At 36.3% G+C, this 26886-nt stretch overlaps 2 protein-coding genes and 1 long non-coding RNA gene across 3 annotated transcripts; 1 reads left to right on the forward strand and 2 right to left on the reverse strand.

Annotated features, from left to right (window-relative positions):
* The first annotated feature begins 2160 nt into the window (after positions 1 to 2160).
* On the forward strand, positions 2161 to 3548 carry LOC118062213 (uncharacterized). The gene is made up of 2 exons (XM_035075942.2): positions 2161 to 2513; positions 2613 to 3548. The coding sequence occupies exons 1-2, from the start codon at positions 2325 to 2327 to the stop codon at positions 3291 to 3293; spliced, it is 870 nt and encodes a 289-aa protein (XP_034931833.1). The 5' UTR covers positions 2161 to 2324; the 3' UTR covers positions 3294 to 3548.
* A 5438-nt stretch (positions 3549 to 8986) lies between these two features.
* Positions 8987 to 13251, reverse strand: LOC118062214 (calmodulin calcium-dependent NAD kinase). The gene is made up of 9 exons (XM_035075943.2): positions 13037 to 13251; positions 12753 to 12923; positions 12426 to 12649; positions 12288 to 12349; positions 11786 to 12007; positions 11296 to 11422; positions 10283 to 10605; positions 10024 to 10168; positions 8987 to 9562 (listed from the first exon to the last, which is right to left on the reverse strand). Exons 1-9 carry the CDS (start codon positions 13044 to 13046, stop codon positions 9329 to 9331), a joined length of 1518 nt encoding a protein of 505 aa, XP_034931834.1. The 5' UTR covers positions 13047 to 13251; the 3' UTR covers positions 8987 to 9328.
* Positions 13252 to 20210: 6959 nt separating this feature from the next.
* LOC118062212 (uncharacterized) lies at positions 20211 to 21492 on the reverse strand. Its single transcript, XR_004689718.2, has 2 exons — positions 20898 to 21492; positions 20211 to 20817 (listed from the first exon to the last, which is right to left on the reverse strand). It is a non-coding gene; the product is annotated as an uncharacterized lncRNA (long non-coding RNA).
* Positions 21493 to 26886: the final 5394 nt, after the last annotated feature.

The following is a 26886-nucleotide window of genomic DNA, read 5'->3' on the forward strand; positions in this document are numbered from 1 at the left end:
AAAATAAAAAAATATTATTAGCATGCTTTTCTAAGTAAAAAAATACTTTAAAAAACAACAAATAATTATACTACCAAACACGGTATTAATTATAAATGGAACTCTAAATGGATTAAAAAAAAAAGGAAAAAGTTGAGGGTGAAATAACAAAGATAGAAGACCTTTGTGAGTTGCATAAAGATTCAATCGCTGATACACACGCCTTCTTTCAAACTTTCATGCCATGTAAGGAATTCTATATATCCCTGTTATGGCAGGTAAACTGTATACCTTTGTTCTTGCTAACGGATGAACATACACCATCGCATTTTCGGCATTTCAACTTAAACATTGTCAATGGAGAGAAATTCTAACCAAAATTTACATGCCTTGTGTCGAAACATTGTTAGCTTGGACAGTGATTGTGTTATAGAAGAACCAGGGCATCATAACCAGTTTAACAGACGCACCATGGATAGTGAATCTAAACTCAACATAGATGCTAATTTTTTAAGAAAAATCAACATGAATACGTTGGATAAATAAAATAAATACAAGATAATAGAGCATCATGAGATGCTTTGTGCAGCCACGATGATGCCCCAGTTCAATCTTAGCCATATACAAAGAACAAGAAGCACTACTTGCAAATATTCATGTCATCCAATGAACATTCATCAGCATTAATTTTATATGCATTCTTGAGTTATTCTCGACCTGGATGCTAAAATAGTGGATCACATCTGGAAGCCTATGCGTTTTTAAACTTGAAACATGTTGCTGATGCAATTCATTTGTGGTTATTAAAAGCAGTGATGCCTGCATAAGAAGCATTCTTTTGTGCTAGGATCACATACCGCTTAATATAACACCACAAGTTAATATTTACTGCACATACATGAATCGATTAGGCACTCGTTAGTCTTTTGATTGCAAGCCAGAAGATGGATTTACGAGATTACAACATCAGACAACTACATGTTGGTTCCCGATACAGAATGAAGCGCATTGAAGTGAATTACCAGCGTGTTTGACAGCACTGGTTAGACAGCATTTACTTTGTCCTTAATTTACACATTCATGCAATTAAATTCATGGTTTAGCAGAAGTGTCTATGATTTTCTTGACGATAATTCGGTGAATTGAAGAGATGTAAATGCATTTGTATCGTCTTTGGAGCCAAGCTACTGCTCAATGACTTTGTTGCATAGAGAAACTGATGAACAATGGTAAAAAGTAAACAAATGATCAAGCACAGTAAATTCTAACACGATAAATTCCCAGATAGAGGTGCAATATACATCTGCAAGGATGGTTTTTAGACATTGATTTTCACACAAGAGTGAGTAGTATACATTGACGTGATGCAAATAGCTTCCTGGGGTTCCATGACTTGTTTACCTTGGAAATTTCCACATGATGTTTGAAAATGATTGGCTAGATGATCTTGTATGAATCATTGATCCAATCACACTGCATTCAATCACATTTATACTCCAGTTGATCACCAGCAGTGCCTTCACAGATTGAAAACAATGAATCAATTCATTTTTCCAGCAGATGCATACACCACACAAATGTTATAGTGGCACCTGGACACAACACTCTTATAGCAAGGATGTGTTCAACTTCATTGTCTTTCCAATCAACAGTTTCCCACCCAAATCTCAATAGAATTCCATGATTCTTGGGTCAGTAGATTCCTTTGCTACCCTACTAGTAAATGGCACAAAAAAAACCAGAATTAAATTCAAGCATTCTTCTAAATTTTCCCAAAACCTCGATGACATCAAACAAAACCCTACTTTTGAGCATCACAGCTTCAAACTCAATTTTCTCCGAAACTACTCATCCTCAGAAAATGTTACACCACTCATTAGAAACCTCATATAATTACCTACACAATGCAAAAAATTTCAGCAAAATCAATTAACTCTAGCTCAAGTTACGCTCAATTTAATTGAGCTTAAAAGCACACCCACTTCAGCAAAGTTTCACCATTCACTCCTAATCCTCCCATCCACCCCTCCCATAAGTCTCCAACAGTCAACCGTAGATAAAATCCATATCCAACGGCTTATATTCAAACCTGAACAAAGGGGGCGATCCGCTTCCTAACTCTCTCCACCAATCAGAACCCAACTTTCGGATACCGTCCTAGTCTCCCTTGACTATTTAAATCCCATAATTTCCGTCATCTTCTTCACACAAGCGGAAAAAAATCAAGAATCGCCAGCGAACCAGACACCACCAGATCCAATCTAATCTCCTCCTCACCCAGTTCTTCATTGGATTCAATCTCCTTTCTTTTCTCAAGCCCTAATTCAATCCTAATTCTCTAAAAAATGTCCTCTGACGAACCCACTGTCACCGTCGATGGCAGCACCGAACCGCCAACGTCTGAACCAGCTGATGATAAGCCGGCCACCAAACCCAGCAGAGCTAGAAAAGCCAAGGAACCTAAAGCCAAAAAAGCTCCTGCCCCTAAAAAACTCCGTCCTCGTTCCCCTTCCGCTCACCCTCCTTATGAAGAGGTAACATTTCGTAACACGAGATTCAATTTTTGTTTTAATATTTGTTTTTTTTTTTTTTTTAAATTTTGGATCTGATTTTTTCTCTCCTGATTTTCGTAGATGGTTAAGGATGCTATAGTGACGTTGAAAGAGAAGACAGGTTCGAGCCAGTACGCGATTACCAAGTTTCTCGAAGAGAAACACAAACAACTGCCATCGAATTTTAAGAAGCTTCTGTTGTTTCATTTGAAGAAGCTCGTGACTGCCGGTAAGATTGTTAAAGTCAAAGGATCCTTCAAGCTTCCATCGGCTAAATCATCTGCTCCAGCTAAACCAGCTGCTGCTTCTCCGGCTAAAAAGAAGCCGGCAACTGCTGCCAAGCCAAAGGCTAAATCTAAGCCAGCTGTTCCCAAGGCCAAGGAAACTAAGTCTACCAAGTCGACGGCTAAGTCACCGGCGAAGTCTAAAGCAGATGCCAAGCCCAAGCCGAAGCCCAAGCCCAAGCCAAAAGCTGCAGCTGCTAAGCCAAAGGCTACCGCCAAGGGAAAACCAAAGGCTGCTCCAGCTAAGGCTAAAACCGCTGCTGCAAAGCCTAAGACGGCACCGGCAAAGCCCAAGGCCAAGGAGAGACCGGTTAAAGCTCTGAGGACTTCATCGAGAACATCTCCGGGAAGGAAAGCGGTGACAACCAAAGCCACGTCGAAGAAGGCACCGGCTAAAACTGTTAAGCCGAAGAGCGTTGGCGCCCCGAAGAAGAAAGTAGCAGCGAAGAAAGTAGTAACGAAGAAAGGAAAGAAGTGAGGAATGATCGAGGGGAGAAATAGAGCGTAGTGCTTGTAGGGGTAGTTCTGTAAATTCGGTGGTCTCTGAGGGGTGGGTTTGTAATTTGAGTTACCAGGAATCCCCACCTGATAAGAAAAGGAAAATGGCATCGGATGTTAGGTCGTTTTTTAACTCATTTTTTTTTGGTGGTTATCTAGGGATTCGAAACAGTAATAGATGTAATGTTCAATGAAATTATTTTATGGTATAATAGAGCCTTGTTGCTTTCTTACATGTTATGTGCTTCGACATTTTCGAATGAGATAAGGTTTAACTGGTTCTGTTTCCAAATTTTATTGCAACATCGAAACATCGTAGTGAATGAGAACTGTTCCGACCGGGGGGGGGAGAAGGAAGCTGGCTAGGGTTGTGAATCGCTCTTCTTCTCAAGTCATCAAGGTTAGTAGTTACAGGCTCTGCTTAGATACTTTTAAATTAAAGGAGGTCGATAGATGCCACCACATGCTTCAGTTACTTAAGGAACATCGTAATAGAACTCTCTAGCTGATTGTTCTTTTTTTCTATTGGCTTCCTTTTGTAGATGTATGATGAGAACTTCATTGCTAGCACAGCAGAAATGCTGCTGATATTATTTTTAGATTCACTGCTACTCATTTGTTCACAAACCACTGCTAGATTTGTCTATCATTTCATTGCAATGCTTCACCACCAAGCCCGTGTATGATTAGGAATCACTTGCGCTAATTGATGTTTTAACTTTTAAGCACACTCGGTTCCCAAGGTTTGGGAAACAATTAAAGGTTTTGAATGTGTAGTCTCTTCACATTCAATAGAGGTTTTAAATATAAACATGGCATTGTTTGTTTCTTCTTTCAAAGCCATTCTTTATTTCAGAACTTGCTATCAAATAATTAACCATTTCTGCCAAAGAATATAGGAGACTCTGTGTGGTATTGAATGTTAACTATGCTGATTCTACTTTGATTTGATGCAATCTAGTCCATTCTGGATGGTTGCCAGTATTTTTTTTTGCAGGAAAAGTTTTTTTCCATTTTTTCTTCACATGGTTATTTTACTTTCCATTTGTTGTTCATCAGATGATGAAATTATAGATGGCACCTGGGATGCCTGCTAAGAACCTTGCTATGTGTTGAATTATGATGACTTTGTTATGGAGGAAGCACAGAAGAAAGTGACACCTTTTCAATCCACACACTAGATTTATAAGTTCTTAACTAGATCAGTAACTTTAGAAACGTAACAAAAAATGTGCTCCGTTGCTGATAAGATTAGAAAACAACTCATCCACTTAATTGTGATGTCACTCATAATCTCTGGAAATAAAATCCCAGGTTGAGATTATACTAAAAAAAGAAGTCCGGGGATGAGCAAGTGTGGTAAAACTTCATGGATTCTAGGGTATATTACGGCATTTGAATACATTGTAAGATGTTTTGAAATCTTGATAGTTTTAACCACAATTTGAATTTTGGGACATGCAAACTTTGCATTGAGGGCTCAAGAATTTCTGGTATATAGTCATGTTATTTTTCTAGGGATCATTGTTTAGTGCAATGGTTAAGTCTCGGGTTTGTACGCATGAAAATGTGAGTTCAAGTATCAAGAGTAGTCATTTCATGCAAAAACATGAAGCGTAACATTGATTTCTAAATCCACCTCTCAGAATTTCACTTGACAGAGATCAAATCCAGGTAGGAAATGTGGTATGATTGATGTTGATCTTCATCATGCTTCCTATTTCCTGCTAGCAGTTTTAAGTGTTTTGCTTGGGATTCAGAACTTGATTGTACATGGCTAGTGGACGTAGATTTTTATAGGAGCATTTTTTTTTCAGATATGCAAGTGTAACAGCGATTATCCAATGTAGTTTTAAATAGTATTGTACACCCTTTGATTATTCCTTGGATATCTTCGTTAACCAATTCAACAACTTTCTTGCATCAGTGTTTTTTCTTTTTAATCAATGATAATTAATATTGGCAATACATAGTGTTCTAGACAATTAAATAGAGACCAGAGGGTCAGGTTCTTGAATGCCGAATAATAATGCATTAGTGAACTTAGATCTGATGTTACCATCTTGGAAGGTTATTGGTGTTCTCATACGCCTTCCTATTATGTTCAGCAGATCAATTTTTTTACTTTCTTATTTACTTTCTTCATTTGTGGACAGGAGAAACTTTTACCCCTAGATAGTGCTCTATCCTTTGACTCTGTGTGGGAGGACCAGGGAGAAGACCGTGAATATAAATAATCAATGGTCAAAATTTTCTCAAAAAAATTTCCTATACTTGCTCCCTGGTGAAATAGGATTCGTCATGGTTCCCGCTTGCTGGTTAGGGCATTACTATTGTCATCATTCTTATTTCAATTGTGGTAATTGTTTGTGAACTGAACCACTTAGACATTGAGCGAGAATTGATGAGCAATGAGTTTTCGTATGCCAATATGTTTTCCTTTGTTCATAGAAGCTATTCGATTCATTATAACAGAATATCTTACAGCTGTCTGAAGAATCTATTATTTGCATATACGAACTTTCTTCAAAGATTGGGTATGCTTATTTTGTTTAATGGATTGGTTGATATCTAGCAGTTTTTTTCTTCTCACCATTTAGGCACTCGCTGAACGCAATACTTTCCTTGCATATGACGCAATACTAAATAAAGACAAATGAAGTAAATAAAAGAAGTAGAATCTTCAATTTAAGCTTTTTTGCGAGGTTGGATTCATCACCTGTGCAGTAGCTCAATAATCATTGTCAATGCGAAATGGTGATATTTTACTTTGCTGGAGAAACATGATTTGTTGGTCATTTTAGAAATGCAACATGAGAGTGCTTCTGTATTGGTGGTATTCTAGTAGTACAATTTATTTAAATATCTTACAAACACTTAGACATGCTGAATAAGAACTGCATAGGAGAGAGATATCTTCTATTCCAAATGAAGTTATGGAAAATGTGTCTTCTCTTCTGGTACTTTGCTGAAGAATATTCATCTCTCATTCTTTTGTTCTTATCTCTTCTTCTGCTACAGTATATTATTTCATCGTCTTGTTAAGTTCCTCTTAAAATACTTTCCCTCACATTTTATAGTGTTGGAGCTGTCTGCATAATTATTTGTGAACACTAATCATGATGCTGTTAGTTTTCTTTTATAATCTTTCATAGCTGCCTTGGATGATTTTTTAACTGTATGTTGTGATAATTTCCTTTCCCAAACACTTATCTAATTGACATCTGTTCTTCTCCAGAATCACGTATCCCTATTTCCTTTCTCTTTCCCTTTCCTGGATTGTGGCTGCCATATTACTCAAATTGCATGACTTGTCACAATATGCGGCCTTTTTACAGCCTGGGTAATCTAGAGGATGCATAGCGTTGCAAACTAATCAAGCAGTTTATGAACAATTCAGAGTTAGTTGCAGGGCTTGCTTACTGTGTTTATTGATATCAAAGAATAATCTCAAGTTCTATTTTCAGGCTCATTTGTGAAAGCTAAGCTTGAATTTGGAAGTGTGTGAGGCTTGAGAAAGTTTTCACTTGCTATGTCAATTGTTATTATCATGAACAAAGAACAATCATTTTTCTATGGTGTTCTTTGATTGCTGAGTAGGCAGTAAATTGAAGGAAAGATTTCATGAGACAACTATATAACAGCATTGCAACATGGTCCATGGTTCTATCTTGTGAGGAAATAGATTGTTAGTAATGTGGGCATAGGGATAAAGTGGATCTTGAGCAGTTATTCTAGAGAATGAAAACGTTTTAAATCAAGTTGAGAACTGAGCAGTAAGTTCTTGATTTTGTTCCCACCCATTATGATTTCTTTCAATGATGTCTGATGTCACATACATCAATTGAACTTCCTTGTTCTAAGTGACACCTTTGTCTGGAGAATTGTGCAGGACTTTTTGAATAAACATACACATCTTATTCCTGGGAATCATATGAAGTCAGGACTTAACTCCACGTTCCCAAAGGGTTTTGGACATTGGCATATTGCAGACTGGACTGTTGAAAGCGTTGTATGCATATGGTGATCCGGTAAATGTTCAAAACTGTAAGGTAGGAATCAACTTGAATTTTCATTCTCCCTCCCATGTACCCACAGGTTCATTCATCTGCATTTATATAAAACTATATTTCCTGAAATGCTAATAGCACAAGACTCAGGATGGAGAATTTTCCTTTTCTTTTTTAGTAAACAACTTGTGAGACTGGTTGCTTCCCATACATTTTTTATATATAGTTAATTGTTTTGAATGATCAAAGAATTCCATGATTGTGTGGTAATTAGCATGATGATTAATGCGTGGCTAGAGGAAGTGGATGACATGGTTGCTTATGATTAATTGTAAGTCTAGATTAACCCATCAGAGTGTTTATGTTCTGGACTGGTTTCACAAAAGATTACCCTCGAGCTTCCATTTCTGGATGAATTTTTATATGCCAGCTTATTTTGCAAATGATCGTCAGTGCATGGCCTCTCATGGTGTTTCTTCTCTCCGCTTACATGATTTCAGTAGCCTTACGTCTTCTAACTGTGTGGATGCCTCTAGAAAGATGAACCAAGAGCTCGTTGGCCATAAATAGGTAAGAAGACTGCAAATTATGAATCAAGCGTTCATAAAGAAAGACTTCTTACTACTCATGTTGCTGACACTAGGAACTTGTCAGCCTTTATTGACATAACTCTCTGAAAAGAGATCTCTCTCTCATGCTGATGACTTTATATTACTTATCTGACTGTTGAGAAGTCATTATGACCGTTCTGGTGGTTATATAACTGGAATCTGGCTTCCTAACATGTAATATAATTAATTCTCCAACTGTGGGGAAAAGTTTTGGCTATACTCGTGAGACAGAGATTTGGATTGTTCTATTTATGGGTATCCTCTGCCATTTTTCTTTGTCACTTTAGTTTACACCTGCCTTTCACTTTGCCTTGATCATTTTGCTTCTGCTCTCTCGAATTTATTTTCTAATACTTGTTTTCTTGTTCTTTTTATTTCTTTTTGCCTGTCCGACTTCACTTTTCAGCATCCAAGCACCACTTGAAATGTTGAACCGTGGATTCCATTTGATATACAGCAGGTACACGTTGGTTATTTTGTATTTAGTTTTAGGTTGCTAATGTTCACTTTATGACTACACACCTTTCTAGAATGTAGACTTACATATACTTTGGCCATGACTTGCACTCATCTAGTTCATTTTATATACTGTCTATTCAAAAGTAAAATCATACGGATTTACCCGTGCCTGAGACTTCTTATATCCAAATGTTGATGATGGGTATGGAAATTGGGAGGTAACAGTAATCCGGAAGTTAATCTTATTCTGTCTGAAAAGGGTTACAAGAACGTAGTTTGCTGAAGCGTTGAACCAAAATTGGTAGCAAATTTGAGGAATGTTGTTACAAATATTTGTTGATGTTAAAAGATGACAAGCTTTGTATGAGATAATACAAGTCACTGAAGTTGTGATCTAAGAAATAGTTAATTTTATTTATATTTGGAATATCCTAGGTGATCTGTTTTACAAAATAATAAAATAAAGGAACGTCAATACATCATGGTTTTGTTCGGTCAGGATTTACGATTGACGAGTTGAGAATTATTGTTTTGAGTGACGTAATGCATAAAAAAATCTTCATTCATGAAATTATCATTTAGATTATTGGTGGAAGGTAATTCAAGAGTTACAAGTGTCTGACTTCCAGTACAGAAGATATCGTGTAATTAATCATCCGATACATCCTTTAACACCAGTAAAAATATTGATGTATCTTCATTTTCTGTGTTTTGACCTGTGCTTTCCTAGCAATAGAATTCTAACCTTAGCCACAAAAAATAAAATAAAAAATGAACGAATTTCTTCATATCAGCCCAGTCATATTTAAGTAAACCTATGTTATACTTTCCTCAGCAGTAAACATGCAAAAATTTAGGCTCTCATCAGCTTCAATCTTTGGGCCCTTGAATTTTTAAGAAGCTTGGAACTTCATCTTCCCTCTACTTTGAACTTGTCATTGTCTTTCAACTTTCTGTATAGAATACTTTAACTCTTTTTGAATGTTTAACCTTGATGGTGATAATACAATGTCTTTCCAAATCGAACCATCTTCACAAGCTGGATTAGGGTGCTTGTAAAGTTCATAAATAGATTCTGCTTCCTCGTTCAAGCTGCCCACTCTTTTTAAACAGTCTATTTCATCTGGATCAACAAGCAGAGTCTTGTCCTTGTCTTTCCATCCTATCAACTTCACAAAGATTGCTGTATTGGTATTTCTTTTCATGAAACCCTATTTGATCTATTGCCAGTGGAACTGTTTTTTTGTTAAGGTCTAAACCTGACAGCCACAATCTATATCTTTTATGCATGTTTCTCTTGGAACTTGAAATAACTGAACTATGTCTTTTTCATGTTGAGATTGAGCTTTAACCAGGTTTGGCCATTGACAGTTTGATAGGTTCAGGTTTGCGATTAACTTCAACTCAGTTTTGTGGTTTTTGTCGACTATGGCCTACAACCTATGGGCATCCAGTAATTTTTTTTTTGACAAGTAACTTTCTAGTCAAGTCCCCTAATTCCTAACTCAGGCTCAGGTCTCTGCAGTTTATTTATATGGTGTTTGGATTATCCCTGTTTGCTACAGTCCGTGTCCTTGTTAAAAGCTTAAAAAACCAGAAAAGAGTGAAGTCAGGGGAAGAGTTTATGTACCTTAGGTGGACCTTCCAGGGCATTGGTGCAATAAAGCCTGGCATTGTCAACCAGATGGCAGAATGTTAGAAATGCATTTGCAAATCTCTTGTGGGATTTCAGTTGTGATTGCACCCTAACAGCTCTCCTACACATTATAGCTCTCCTGAAAATACTCAAAACACCATCATATGTCACTTCAGGAATAAAAACTTAGTGCTCATTATGTTATTAAAACTGGAAGCGTTAGACCATTGCACTGTAATAATTTGCTACACACCTTATACCTCTGACAACAGCTAAATAAGCATCGCAAACCACCCCGACCAGCTCTATCCTGTATGGTTTTCTTTTTTTGGATCCTTCTTGTAGTGATTGTTCTTCATCAATTTGCTCCCAGTAGTCCTCAGTTACAGCTCCATCTTTACCGACCTTATAGCCAGCTCCCATGCGATAACGTCGGCGGTGGACATTTCGGGCCATCGTTACTGTCTGCACAACAAATGGTACCCACGAGAGAGTGCCATCCATAATTACATCCCGCCCATCATTCAATGCTGTCACTAGGAGAGAAGATGCTGCATCTGTAGACGACTGGTGCACCTGTTTGAAAAAGAAGGAGAAGATAAACTCAGTTCTTTCCTATTATGAATCAACCACAATATTCAAATACTATGTAGTGCTGGCATCCTTGAAGGTTCAGGTTGAAGTATGTTAACTTCACAAGCATATGCTTGAATTCCAAACTTTTGTGCCTGTAGTTTTATCCCAGTTGTGGCCGCTGGACCTATGCATGTGACAGTAACTGGATAGGATCAACTAATAATTGGATCGATTCTTAAGAGCAGAGAACATCTATCATAAGTTTAAAGACCTCAAGATATAAAATAGGACCAGTGATGCTACCAGAATAGTTTGAGTAGGACAGGAAAATACAGTGGATACTAGTGATGCTTATGATAAGGAAGAGTTTTACTTGTAGAAGGGTTTGATATGCAAGGGGAGCTTGGACAATTTTGTGGTAGATAAATAGTGTCCTCATGCTGTTGGAATTTTACCGTGTGAGTTGGCTAGGACTCGTGCATTACCCTATGTGTATTAAACACAGCTGAGAGTTCAGTGTTGGATTTTCGTGTGAACTCGTGCATCCTAAAATATTAAACATTAGTTGTTTTCTGGAATTGTTTCTATGTGCAATTTGATGACATAAAGATTGCAAATTTAGTTTCGAAGACGTTTATAGAAAGGTTTCGCTTTGGGATCTCTCCAAGGTGGGGGGAGTCTCTATCTCACCAGTTCAGCCGTATGGATCATGTCAACATGTCCTCGAGAGCTCAGGGCTCTGTAAATGACATCTGATTCTTTGAAGGCATCGGCCTCGATAACCACTGCATTCCCTGCTGCTTCTGCCCAGAATGGCCTGTTCTCAATTCATTGAAACAATATATGTTAGCTTGTTTTATTTCTCCATACAATTGTTCACCAACTTTGAGAGCTAAGAAAGAAAAAAGAGCACCTATTTTTCTACGGCATTGTTGTTTGGAGGGATCAAGACATTTCATTTGAGCTAATTCTCAGTCTTTCTTTGCCTTTCCTGATTGTAATTTTTACTTTTGAAGTGTTTAAACTACCAATACCTATTCAAACTTGATCTTTCTCTGTGCTGTTTTTGAATGTGTATGCAAGTTATATAAATACTTTTAACGATTCATCAACTCTTTCGAGCGATAATAACAAAAAAAAAAGAAAAAAAAAAGAAAAAAAAAAAGAACCATGTTCTTACTCGTTGAGAATGTCCTTGAGCACCGTGCTCTTCCCAGCTCCCATGCCACCGCCCATGAAGAGGAGGACTGGACTTCTATCACTGTGGGCCACTGGGGCCATCACCTCTGTACATTGCGAGTCATCATTTGATGCAAGTCCCATAGCTTTCATTTCCTCCAGCAATGTACTGAACACCCTGGCAACCTTTAGAGCTTTTGTCACCCTCTCAAACGTCTGTTCCCTGAACAAGAAAGGGAAGGAAACTTGGTTATTTTGCTTCTGCCAATTATTATTGAATATTGATATATATATATCCCGAGGCCTTTTAACTCGATTATAACGCGATTGATCGTTTGGCAGTTGTGTCCATAACATTCATCTGAAGCCAGAAAGATTATGTAGTTTTTGAGTTCTCGTTGTGTTCGATGTCACATCTGTTCAGCAACTCTCCTGCCGGCTTCTGTTTTAACATAATTAATCACATTGATACTATGACTATTCCTAACTAAAGTGTTACTCACCGAGTTGCAGCCATGACAATTTGTTTGAGCTTCCTTTTGGGCTCCGGATCAGAACTCAAAACCTAAAATCGATGGTTAGAAAGCAAGAAAACTGAGATTCTGGAGACGATATGTGCGATTCTAACACATCTCATTTACCTGACCAATCAAAAGATCAGCATGGCTCCAATGAAATGCAAAATAACTAAGAATGCACCTCTCAAACTCCTCTACCAGCGTTACATAGAGTGAATCGGTATCAGGTTCTTGAGCAAAGAATGCATAAATGTCTTCCTCACACCCTTCACATTTTCGGATGTATTCAGCAGCCAACCTGCATAGACGCGGGCATTCTCTCCTATCTGCAAACCCCATTTGCCTCGCTGCTCGACAGATTATAATGATTGGAAATGACTCAAATGTTTTGCGGAAACAAAATGGATTTGATGTATTAATTCTTTTATCGTTGGATCAGATAATAATTACCTACATAATGGGGGAAGCTCTCAAGCTTCTCGGCACGGCCAGCTTCTGATGGTCTTAGGCGTGGGATGATCTTTCGATCCCTCAACTTCCAGAGACGATAATGAACAGCCGCTGCGATCAAGCCTATTGAAGAGGCCGCCATGATAAGGTAGGTTTGTTTGCTGGTGTGATCTGAAGAATAATAATATAGAGACAGGGAGTTAACAAGCGATTCATGTGATTGTTATCCATTGTTAGTTACTAGAGACTAAGATGATGACCAGATTTTGTCCTCCAAGACTTACCTTTCGGCATGTTTTAGAACTCCAGGGAAGAGAATTTTCTGTTTGGTTTCGTGTTGTGAAAACATGAAACAACGTTATTTCATTGCTTTTCCTTTGAAGACACCGATAAAAGCGACGAAGGAATGCTCCCTGCATTTCCATCACAATAAATTCAAGTGGTGACACATGTAACAAGCTTCTATGTCTACAGGCCCTTGATAATTTTTTTCCTTCTTCAATCTTATCATATGTATAATTTTAAGGACGGTCCATCATATATATGTTTATATTTTGGATGAATTATTATTGTTATTATTATTTAATAGAAAGGAAAGGACACCACATTTTATTTTTGAAAATGAACAGGACACAGCATTCAATAAAAGTTTGAAGGGGAAAAATGCGGTTTTAAATACTCTCACATTATTAGAAGGGATACAATTAAAAGCCTTAAAATCATAATTATGAGTAAAAGTAAGAGGAAGTGTATCTTTTGAAATATTATTAAAACCATAACCCTAAAATACCCTAGTAGTTGGGCATCATAGTTACAAGACCGAACTTTATGGTTGATCCGTCTAGAGCTTCAGTTGCAAATCAGATGAGTCAAAATTTATTTTTTTAAAAAAATATTTTAAATAAAAAAATTAAAATTTTTTTTAACCCGGCTTTAATCTAATTCTAAATCGATGATGAGTTACCAAGCTGAAGCTGATCAACTAGGTTGGGCTGAGATAGATAAGGTATTATACAAGTGTTTGGGCTGGGTTGACACAAAAGAGAAGCATCTACAATCACCCGAATTTTGCTTTAAAATCCGGGTTTTGCCCGTTTGGGTACTCGGATCTAAATTCCTCGTGAATTAATTTTCATATTCAATTTTCCCGGCTCTACAAATCCCAAAAAAGCAAACAAAACCCCCTCCAAATGGTTCTCAAAGCCCTACCATCTTCTTCTTCTTCACCTTCTGTTGCTTATGTATCATCACCAAGACCAAATGCTTCTTCAATAGGCAAACTCTTATCCCTCTCCTTCAGTAACCCACAAACCATTTCTTCAAATCCCAAAAATCAAATGAAGAACCCACTTCATACCCCAAAACTTTGCCAAAAGTTGCAATCTTTAACACTCAAAACCAATACCCCACTTCAAAAACTCCTCAAGAAAAACTGCAAGTTAGGTAAGATCATTCTCAATGAAGCAGTTCACTTCTTTGATCACATGATTAACACGCACCCCACTTCTTCAATGCCATCATTCAATCTTTGGGTAGGTTCACTTGGTATTTTTTTTTTTTTTTTTTACTTTGATGTCATTTCATTTTGTAAAGAATGGACTCAGTTGAGTTTTTGACAGATTTTATTACATTGAATACTTTGATTAATTGTTTTTGTAATGTAAAGAGGGCTAGTGATGGTCTTTTAGTTTTCGGGAGGGGTTTTAGGCCAAATGCTGTGACTTTTAGTTCTATGATTAAGGGTTTTGTGTGTGGATCGATAAAAATTGGTGAGGCTGCTGGTTGTTTAAGAAAATGGGTTTGTGTGGTTGTTGGCCTAATGTGGTTACTTATGGAATTTTGATTAATGGGTTGTGTTGAACTGGAAATACGAGTGTTGCTCTTAAGTTACATGAATAAATGCTTAGTGGTAATGGTTAATTTGGTATTTATTGTGGCCTAATTTAGTTTGTCATGGCAGTACGATTGATGGTCTTTGTAAGCATGGCTTATTGGAGAAGCAAAAGAGCTTTTTCCGCAAATGAAGGAGGGTAGAGGGATTTGTCCTGATGTGGCCGTGTATAGCTCTCTGATGCATTATTTGTGTTCTATGGATGAGCGGGAGGATAAAGGTTTGTTTGTCGAGATGATGGATTAAGATGTGTGGCCTAATGCGGTGACATTCAATGTGCTGGCAGATATGCTTTGCAAGCCCATGAAGATGGAAGAAGTACGTGAATTGTTTGAACTTATGGTTCAGAGAGGTATAGAACCTGATGATTGTGCTTATTCCATCTACTTTTTGGCTGGCATGATTGATGATGGGAGGGACTCTTTGTTTCTGTTGTAAATAAGGGGCGTAAACGTACTGTTGTTAGCTATAATTCTTTGATAAATGGGTACTGCAAAAATCGGAAGGTAGATGAAGCCATGCGCCTTTAAAGGGGAATGCGTGATGAAGGGATTAGACCAATAATTATCAAATACAATGCTTTGCAGGTAAGGTTTGAAATGCTCTGAAGCTGCGACTTCATGACCTGGTACCTAATGTGACGACATATAATGTTTATCTGGATGGGCTTTGCAAGAACAATTGTTTTTCAGAGGCAGTGGGCCTGTTTCATAGTTTAGAAAATTGTAAGTTTGAATCGAGCATTGAAATCCTCATCTGCCTTATTAATTGCTTATGCAAAACAGGGAAGCTTGCAACTGCTTGGGACCTATTTTACAGAATGCCTAATAAAGGTTTAAAGCCTGCTTTTGTAACATACGCTATCATGATACATGGGACTTTGTACAGAAGGCCAAAAGGAAAGGGCCAAGGACCTGTTAGTGGAGTTGGAGGACAAAAGTTGTACTCCAAATGTGGTCAGGTCACCTTTAATACACTCATGCTGGTTTCTTCCAAAGTAATGAGACATGAAAGGTAGCCGAATTTCTTCATAAGATGAAAGCAAGAAACCTGTCACCAGATGCATCCACAGTCTTAAAAGTGATGGACTTACTCTCAAAGGATGAAAACTACCATGAATGTGTAAAATTGCTTCCTTTATTTACTACCCAAGAGCAAATACAGAAGTTGACATGATTAATGCTAGTTGTCATTTGGCTGAAGAAAACTTTAGTAGACTTACAGAAACATGGCCTGCCGCTGTCGTTCCATCTGATTGAATTATTTGTGAAAGCTTCCATGATGGGGTAAATTTGGTGAAGTTTATCAGAGAGGAATTTGAACTATTGAGGCGCGGCTTCAAGTTCTAATTTATATCATGGCTGGCACTTGGCACTGAATCCCTTGAACTGAGATGTTTAATCATAACAGAAATTGAAGCATGGACATGCACAACTGGTATTTCTTCTTTACACCACAAGTTTTTAGATGGAGTAAGTATCATGCTAGTTTGAGGTAGGTCACAGACCTTTCAAGCTTGGGGATTTTGTAATAATCTATAATGTTGCTGGAAATCAATTTTCTTACCATCTTACCAAAAATTATCGCTTGACAACATGAACAGATGTATGGAGATGCTAACAACCACTGTACCTCTTATGCCAGGTGACATCAACTATGTCAGTGAATATAAGTGCATCTTGATGAGAATTTTTGGAGCATTCAGACAGCGCACTGAAAACACCAAGGAGTAAAAAATGTTGCTTTTGAAGGATGCATTTTAATCACATGGCATTATTAAGTGATTTATTGATCGTTGGATTATTGGGATGTTGATTACCAATTCTGCAACTGATTCTTGAATTGCATTTTTTTACACTACTCTGGCTAGTTGTCAAAATCACACATAATACTTCTATAAGACAGTGATTTCTTCATGCGGAGAGGTTATTGTCAGATTTTACTGTTAGACGGTGCTGGCTCTGATATGTCAAATTCATGAAGAAATTCAAGAGAAAGTTTTCTAAAAGTTATCGGAGCATCAATTGATGTTTTGGTCTGGTTGAAGCTGGTAACAGGGGGCAGTAACAGAGAATGACCACACCTACATGTCACACCATTGGATTATGCAACTCTCTATATAGTCATTGGAATTTGTTTGGTTCCAAGGAGATATCGTTTGGATTTAGCTTACGGTCCTATGTGAAGCTACGATCCTATATTGGATAGGAGTAAGAGAGATCCTTTTCATACAAAGGACTTGAGGAGAGAACTATTAGTAACGTGGAGTTTAAGTTTTTGGAACATGGGAGGATGATATCGTATTATAAGGTCATGTTAGGAAACTCATCATACATCAAACTGGGGATGCTTTGAAGGAGCACGATAATCAAATTGGCTTCAAGGTAAGCTAAAGTCGACCTTTGATGGTGTCCCCTCTTCTTCCTTTTCTTTTGATGCATGATTCCCAGTTAACCACACTTTTTTGGATTTGGTATCACGATTTTGTTGGTCAGTCTCTTATTTGAATAGTATTCAGTGCACTGTATGGTGATTGCTGAGCGGAGAAATATCAACTCATGTTACAGGAGAGGGGGAACTGTTAGAAAATTATTCAGTTTTGGTTTCGAGAGTGACAACAGTGTAAGAGTAATGAAGTGAAACGTGGACCTTATTCCAATCCGAAACGGTTGGCACCTCTTGACAACGAACAGGAGATGGATTGGTGGTGTTCACACATGTTAAGCTCACATGAGAAGGTAGCAGTTTTCTTTCAAGTTATTCTGATGGGATGAAAATTGGCAACACAAGGGGACATGCGAAATCTTCAAAAGAATCTGAGCCTAACCTTCTTGCCTAACTGCCTATATCCCTCTCTTCCCTTTGCCACCCTCTTTCCAATGAATTTTGGATCCAAATCATTTAAAGACCTTTTCTTGTCATTTCAGGAATTAAAGTTGTTCTGACAATGATCACAAAAGTAGCATTTAATAATCAGATGCATGTATACATGACCCACCTCCTCGAATATTTCCCCCCACTACCTTCCCTCACGGTTGTCAGGGCATGCTAGCTGAATTCAGTGTTTTCTTATCTAGGTTTATGCTTGGATGATCAGCTGAGAAAAAACCATGAATCCTTGAGTAAGCTTCTGGAACACGAATTAGATCACAAGAATTCTTGCTGTTACAATGGGAGGAATTTACTACTGTACTGACCAGAGAGGAATGGTAATTGCCTTTTCATTTGGCCTCTCTATCTGCTTCGTGAAGTTGCATGTTCACTACGTACGTGACAAAATCAATCCCGAGGGCCCTGTAGATTTTTTTTCCATGATTGCCTGCTGCCAACCTTTTGCCGAAATTATTCAAGGCCTCATAAGACAACTCTCTCTCTCTCTTATATATATATATATATATGGAAGCCAAGATATTGGACATGCACCTTAGTGCTTACGAGGTTAGAGTTGCATTAATCATGGAATGATAATTCTGTTTTTTTGTTCTAAATGAAGATGATTTGGGGAAGCCTAGCTCTCCAGTAGGTCTCCAAGATATGTGATCGTGTTGCCCTAAAGTCTTTATCTTTTTCCATAAAAAAAAAAAAAAAAAAGAGCCACTAGTTTGAATGGTTATTTGTGTTAGTTGTTGAATGCTTTTTCAAGCATCGTTGCACCCAAGTCAAAAAAGGAGTCGGAGAATTGGTACTCCGTTTATCACTTTAAGATGCAAGTCACGTGACATTGCGTCTTTGCCTAAACTAAGTCACATTTAAAGATTTTGTCCATATCCATGTATAATGCTAAAATCATAAGAATTAATAATTACTCCATTGATTGAACACCTGATGCAGTGCCTTTTACAGTTTTTTTTTTTAATCTTTAAATATATTAAAATTATTTTTTTAATATTAGTTTATTAAAATGATACAAAAATAAAGAAATAATTTAAAATTAAAAAAAATAATTCAAAAATATAATTGAATGGTAATGTCAAACACCATGTCAACACGAGTTAAGTTATTAGCTAATTATATTATGTTAAATATAAAAGTTATAAAGGACATATGTTAATGAAGTTTTAGAAGAGTGAAAATATGATAACTTTTTTAAATTGGAAACTTTAGATTAAGATTTCTTATCATATGTTTGCTTTTTTATTATTTTTTATTTAAACTAATTTAAAGTTTATATTGCAAGCTAATTAATTAATTTTGATTTAAGAGGTGTATTGAATATTTTTTTTTAATTAAGAAGTAAAACTAGAAAAAGGGATAAGGAATTTATATCATCAATATTTATCAAATCCCCTTAAATTAATTAAAATTTTATGATAATATAATAGTTGAATCATGTATCATTTACATCCTTAATTCATTTTCAACCAATATCAATATGGATGAATATGCATGTATCAACTTACATCAAAAAGCTTGTGAGTTTTTGAGATTTACTATGAAATATAGTTTGAATTATTAATCATTATATTTATGTTATGTAATAAAATCAAAACATAAAATTAAAATAACAAATCATTTTTAGAAAATAAATTAAGATCAAAAGCTCCAAAATTAAGATACAAAAATTTTAGTTGAGAGGTCATTGGAGGATTACATGATTGTTAACTTCAAAGCTTATAAGATTAGCCAAGGTATGCGCAAATTAATTCAGACACCTACGTTAATAAAAAAAATAAAAAAAATTTAAATAGAGTATTTTTAAATAGAGAAGATAATTCTTATCATTATTGAAAAGATTGGATATGATTTTTTTTTTTTATCTTCCTTTTGTGCTCATCTCTCTTATATATTGTAAGTATAAGTACTATAATAATAACATAAATAATGAATTGAATGAGAATGCAAAAACCAATTTACAAATCTTATACGAATTAAAATCCTCTTACATTCATGAGAAAAAAATAACCATCATATATTTATTAAATCTAAATCATTGTATTTTGTTTTTTTGCTTGTCTAATTAATTAATGACTTCAAGATGCAATATATATTCTCAAATTTCTCTCCATCCCTGCCTTGTACTCGTTTAAAAGATGGGGTGCTTTGCCATGATTTCTCAACTCCAACCCATCTCGGCCATCCTATGGAACATGCGAAGAAATTTTTGGAAAAAATTAGTTGGAGAAAAATGTTACAGGGACGATAATAATAATAATAAAGGAAAGGTAAAGAGATAAATTTTTGTTCTTTGGTAACCCTAACCCTAGACTTTAAGCAAGTAGGAGCCCTTCAATATTGATGCATGGAAAAGGAGTTGCATCACAATTTTGGTACGTAGCGCATAAGCAGAGCAGGTTCTCTACAGGTTATCATCAACTAATTGAACTTTTTTCCCCTTTCATCTCCCTTTTCCATCCCTTTCACATCGCACCAAGCAGTTCTTCGATTGCTTCGAATCTTTCAATTTCAATTTTTTTCTGCTTTCAACATGAGAATCCCAACAAAAGATGTTATTTCTACACTAACAAACATGATATTATCGTCAAATCATGCTTCGTCTTCTTTTTCCCTATAAAGAGGGGCCTCGAATTAACATGTGATCTTTAGAAGAGGATCAGAGCATGGATACCAAGCTGAACTCATTAATCATCAATTATATCGTGATATCATGTAATTAATTAGCAGTACAATACAACTGCTTGTTCACCTTCCCTAATAAATTTTTAGACTATATACATGATTTGATTCTCTTGCCTTACAATCCTCTTGATTGAAGCGCCCATGGAGTTAGGGATAGTATAATCTTATCCCAACTCGATGAATATTGTCCGAACCGATCCGATCCGATCCGTAATGAATATTGCCAGATCCAAATATTGATTTTGATAGATAAGATATACACATTGAAATGGATATCCATTGCCAATCCTTACATGAAGCTGCAGTTGCTCTTCACAAACACACACATATATACATGTACATGACAACAACATCGAACAAATCTGACCCCCCAGAAATAATGAGCTTCACATGTAAATCTGATCCCAGTTATGGTAGTTCTAATTTTATTTATTAAATTGACCCACAAGAGTTAATATATCTGACCCACCTGGTACAAATGAGAAGTTAATGGTGATACCGCTGAAGATCATATGAAACTAAACGAGGCAAAAACACTTAAAAAGCCAAGCTTGGAAACTAAATTTGGATACTTTCTTCTTCTTGCTCCCCTGGTTCCTGAATATATATCGCATACACAGAGAAAATCATATTGTTGAGACATATGAACAAGAGATTAATTGGAACTGAAATCATACCAAGTACTGCCGCCTCTGATTGCTGAATTAGCATTGAGGTGTGTTCTCTTCATCGGAGGAAAAGAAAATCACAAAAATAGTTCGTGCAAAATTAAATACTATTATCGAGACAATAAAACACCAACCTTAATTCACTTGCAGGATCCCTTATCTGAATCTAACCGAGGACTACCATGGAGAAGATTGAATTAAACCCTGTTACATAAAATATATGCTCAGTCAAGGAAAAACATGATAAGAAATCAATTATAATGGACCGGAGAGATCAAAGACAGGAAGACCATCATGCGTGCTTTGCATAAACAACCTCAATCCATTCTGTGAACGCTAATCAAACATTGTTGGGGGGAATGAAGCCTGGTCCGAAATCATTCAATATTACGTTTATGTTTGAGCTTCTCATGAATGACATCGAACCAGACGACAATCCCCTCAACAGTTAATACGCGAGAGGGAGAGATGGGGGGAGGGGGAGAGAGAGACAAATCATGGAGTTTCTGATTTGGCCATGCATTATTTTTTTTCATGGGGTCCTTATATACGTAGGGATGATAAAGATATTCGAGCTTGAGTCACACGACATGGAGTTGGAATCCACTTTCTACACTACCCCTAACCAAGCTTTTCACACATAGGTAAACGTGTTTTTGGGCAGAAATGAGTTAACTTTAACTACCCTTTTTTCTCAAACATGATAATTAATATTTGTTTGTCTTAACAATAAGTGTGTGCATTCGATGATGAGGTCAACCCAAACAGCCTCTTTTAGGGTTCCGACACCAATATGGGGTCTCTGTATTCAACAGCTTCCTTTCAAACCGATTCAGTAAACAAAGCGTTTTGACCGTCTAGCTTATCCCATTAAAAACATCGGATCATCAAGGATTGTCAGCTTAGGAAAATCTTACAACGAAATTGATGTCATTTTTCCAATGATACTTACTGTGCACTGATTTCTCGAAATAGATTTGGTTATAGTCCAGAACATTTAATACACGCAAAAGACAGTGCCTTTAATTTTAACCAGAGTCACCTGCAGCTGAAAAAAGAAAAAAAAAAAACCAAGGCACCATAGAAGGACTCGTGTTGTTTAATGTTCATTAATACGCAAGGGACATTTTTCTCATATAATCGAACTGTACTTCGCAGCCATGTACCTGCTAAAAAAAACATGATTTTAGTTAGATATCCGTGATTAATGGAGCTGATTAGTCTTAGAGAGTCTTGCTTGCAAGACCTTGACCCTTGTGTTCATGCCAAGTAAGGAACATGTCTTTTGCTTGCCACTAAGGTAAAGGGAAGGTGGGAGGTGGAGAACCTTCATAAATGATGGCATATGGAGCTTGTACGATGCCATGCTTAAGTCTCAAGTCCGACACGGATTGGCCTGAACTGCTTAAAGATGTAATCTTTGGTCAACAAAAAAAAAAAATAAAAGAAAAGGAGAAATGGACAAAAGAAAGTGGAAAACCAAGTCACTAGCTAGTTAAATCACAGTACTCAGTCACTAATTAATTTGTTGCATAAAGGGCTATATATGCATATGACTAATTAATCCATGAATATGTAAAAGACTAGCTGGTTTGAAATTCTCCCAAGGTAGCTGCAGGTAAAGTTGCTTTTTATAAAGTGACGAGTAAAGATAAAACCCAATGTTTCAACCGACAGCTTGAATTTTGTTGCCAAATAAAGCAGTCTATTTACCATATTACTTTGAATAATTGAACTTTCAGATCATATTGCTAGAGCTGGGAGCATATATTTCATCATCAGTTACCTACGATATACGCAAAGGAATCAAGGAATGACTCTTAGAACATGAAGTATTGACTGGTAAACTTTAACTTGATTCCACAAAAAAAAAAAAAAAAAAAAAAAAACCTGAGCTTCATCGATCGGTAATTGATTAAGTCAGACTTTAATTTGCAGAAATTAATTTGTTTGTCTTCTCTAAAATGTTGAATTTGGGAAGCCTGAGGTGCTTTAATTACTTCTGAAGCAGAAAAGAGGTGCCAAACCATAACCATGTTATCATAACACATCTTTTTATGACAAGGGAACTGATGAGCAGCATCCTGTACATGTGATCAAAGTGTGTAATCTCAGTTTGAGAAAAGAAAATGTTGGACAAGGCCCCTCAGTTCTTGTTTCTGGGACTAGATATCAAAGCAATTCTTTTCAGCAAATCTTCCTTTATTCCAAAAGCTGAATTCATTCAATCAACCTTATGTTGCTGGCGCCAGACTGTGAAAGGCTACTGCTAATCTTTAAAGCAGATAATGGCAAGCCAAGTTGTGTCCACATACATATGCATTGGTGATATGCTCCTAGTTTCTTTTAATTGTCATCGATATTTTGCGGTTCATCACATTTCGGTAGATAACATGTCCTGTTCACAGTTAAAGCATATAAAAATCCCTGTATCTCATGTTCGATCCCACTTTTAAGTAGCTAGAGATCATGTAGCAAAGCCGGACAAGTTAGTAACAATTATGAGATCCAGCTAAGGTACCCTACCCTATCTTCCTGTGGACAGTAGTCGTCCTTGGGTAGTTCCATCATAGAATTCAGCATCAATAAGAGACACCTCCTAGATACCGCCAAACGATTCTTGGCCCATAAATCTATCTATCATGAAGAAAAACATACAGTCTTAGATGCAAAATGTGGAGTCAAAATAGGCCTTTTGGGGCCCCTTATTGCTGGAAATGATGACAGAATAATAAAGTTGATAATAATGTACCTTTAAACGACAATTGATTGATAAATCTATCGCCCTAAAACACATTAGAGTGAGAGCTAATAAAAAAGCAAAGGGAATCATTGGCTCTGTACAGATTAATTACGTAAAAAAGTCAAAGCCTCTTTTTGTAATAGACTTCTGTTTCTACATTTCAAGCATTCATGTTCTCAAAAGGTAAGGTGTCATGTATTTCTTGTTCACAATTGAGAACATTTCTGCAATGGTGCCTGTTGAAAGCGGGGTAGGCATCTTTCCCTTTTATTCGGTAGCTAGGGTGTCGCAATGCTTAGGCCAGCAATAATTATTGTGAAATAATTCACGAGAAGTACAACTAATGAGTAGGTCCCTCTGCACAGATAGGTTTCTTGCTGCTTACAAAGATCTGGATTTAGCTTAAAACAGCCAGTTGGTGCAAATTGCTGTTTAGAGTGCGTTGTTTCAACAAGGAACTCATGGGAGCAGAGGTCATGGTTTTGTTGTTGATGTGTTTTTCAAGCCATGAGCTGCTTGTTTTGATAGAACTTTGAGAAATGAGCAAACCATCTCTAACAGAGTGTGGAATACAGTACAGGTTCGAAACAAAACAGACAGACAGCAAGCAGAGTAGCCCAAGACAGCACAAGAGGCCAGGTCTTCCTCTTCAATTGCTTTCTTTAGAAATCCCAGCTCACAAGTCAAGACATCTGCCTGTCTTTTTGTTTGTTAAGCTTGAATGTGATAGGAGATTCAACGTTAGCGACTAATACCCTGTCTAGTTTGTCAGCAAATCGTAATTTACGAGTTCAAAGCATTGAGTTCTGTAAAGTATGACGATGTGACCGTACACATGAGATACTATAGATACATGGCATCATCTAGAACCGAAGCTGCTTTGGATATTTGCCACGGTTTCCATTTTCCAATTTGCGCAGCGGCAAGCGGCAGCTATATTTCATGGCATTTTTATTGGATACGCCAATATGAACACATTCACACACGCACTTGACAATATCGTTTGAACAGTCAAATAATCTGGTGTTAGACTTCGAGCTTTTTACTTTAATATTTTGTCTCAAACCGAGAGATAGGCAGTTTTTTAGTCGAGATTTGTCAGCAACATTGTAGTGCATGTTTTCTATTTGGGGTGAAGTCTCATGTTGTAAGCTTTGATCTCATAATTACATCCATAAGGGGGGGAAAATCACTCATCGAGAAAAGTCCAAGCAGAGGCAGCTGGCACCAAAATGGAAGGATTACTAGTTAAAATTATGCCTGCAGGAGCTTGAGTTATTTGACTTGAATGTTTCTTTACCAAGCTGTGACTCTTGATTATGAAAATCGTGTGTGTTTATATATATATATATATATAGTTTCTACATGCTGGCTTGGAGGGTTCAAAAATGTCTGCGTTGCTCTTAATCCATGTGCTTTCACATTTTGTTTTTCCTGGTAAACAAAATATAAATTTTAGTCGAGGTTGTGGTTGTGGTGGGTCCCAAAATCTAGAATGTTTAGAAATAAATCTTATATGGTGGTTATGAAAATCTAAAATGATTAAAAATAACGCTGATGTATTAAATAATAAGTAATTTTTTTGTTCAAGTAATTTAATTTATTTTTTTCTAATTAATGTATATTTTGTCTTGACATAAAATACTCAAGTGATTGGTAGTAATAGGTGGTGTCTGGCTGGTATCTACAAAAAAAATTTTCTTTAATGAATATGGAGACTTTTTGATGACAAAGTTAATAACTTTATAAAAAGAAAGATTACGATGATATTTTAAAAAGAAAGAATTTAAAAATATATATACTGAAAATGTTAAGAATAAAAAGATTGTAACATTTGAGTTTGAAGAATTCATGATGTATTTATAACTTATAAATTATCTTTTTATAGATATAAATGGTTGGAATGTAATTTTAACATTGTGATATTTTAAATTGTATTGTAATCAAAATAATAGATTAATGAAAAATATTAAAAAACTAGCATGAGATCTCAAAAAAAACCTCTAAGACTCGAGCAAATATTCCATACTGTTAAAAATAAAAAATAGGTTACAATGTGCTGCTTGGACTCAAGCATAATTGGCTTAGAATACACATCCGAATCCAAGAAAATGCTGGGTGCATGGACTCGGGATTTTGCCCAAACCTACACCTTTGAGAGTTGTACTTGAGCTCCTTGTCTGAGCTCATACTTTTAAAAAGTTAGGTTAAGTTGGGCTTGGGTTACTATAATCGAGCTCATGCTCCTTAAATGTTTTTTTGGGTTTTTCTAGCTTTTTTGAATCAATTTTGGAATGGTTTTTTGGATTCAGTAGGCCGTAAATCAAGTAAGGTGAGCTTCGATTCTCCAGTGGGATAAAAAGATGAGACCAGGGCTTTCCTTTCGTCGCTCTGTGTAATGATTGATTCCATTCTACCCGCAGCATCAATCAATTTGAAAAATAATTCTGTTTTTTTAAAAAAAAAACTAGAAAAAGATGATCAGTAACTCTCAATTCTCAAACCAAGTAAAAGAAATTATGCATGAGTAAAAAGAGATTATTACAAAATGAATGCAACGAGGTAGAAGTCCTCGGCAATATTGTAATTCTAATTAGTATCGTTTTTTGAATGCATTAGGGGCCCAAAAAATCTAATTAACTGAATTCCAAATCCCATCCCATCAATTTGATTGGTGAAGGTGATGCAGCCATGTAGAAATGCAGAGCAGGAGCAGCATCATGGCGAAATTCCTTTCTAAATTGTGATTGAAAAAAAAAAAACACAAAAAAATGATATTTTCACTTTCCAAAACGGTTGAGTTTATACTTTGATATGCTTTTTAAAATATTTATTGTAAAATATATTAAAATAATACATTTTTTTTTTAAAAAATTTAATTTTAATATAAAAATAATCTAAAAACATAAAAAAAATATATATATATTTTTACACCACAGAAACAAAATGCGCCACAAGGCAAGAAGGGTGCGTAAAAGAACGCAGTCCAAGATGAGAAATAACAAGGTCTGGCAGAAAAAATATGAAAAAATTCTAGTAAAAAACGCTGTAGTACTCACCAGGTCTGGTAGAAGCAGCAAAATTAAAGCTTTAAAACGAATAGACACTAATTAACAACAGAGCATTTAGAAGTGACTACACTTCCAGTTGCCCTGAAAACATTTTCTTTCAGTGCAAATCATGGTAAACATAGGAGGGCCAAGAGAGCCTAAGCAAAATTGAGAGACAAGTTTTCTTCTGCAGGTGAGTTTTTGC

Source organism: Populus alba, chromosome 5 (assembly GCF_005239225.2).
Source record: "Populus alba chromosome 5, ASM523922v2, whole genome shotgun sequence".
Lineage (NCBI taxonomy): Eukaryota > Viridiplantae > Streptophyta > Magnoliopsida > Malpighiales > Salicaceae > Populus > Populus alba.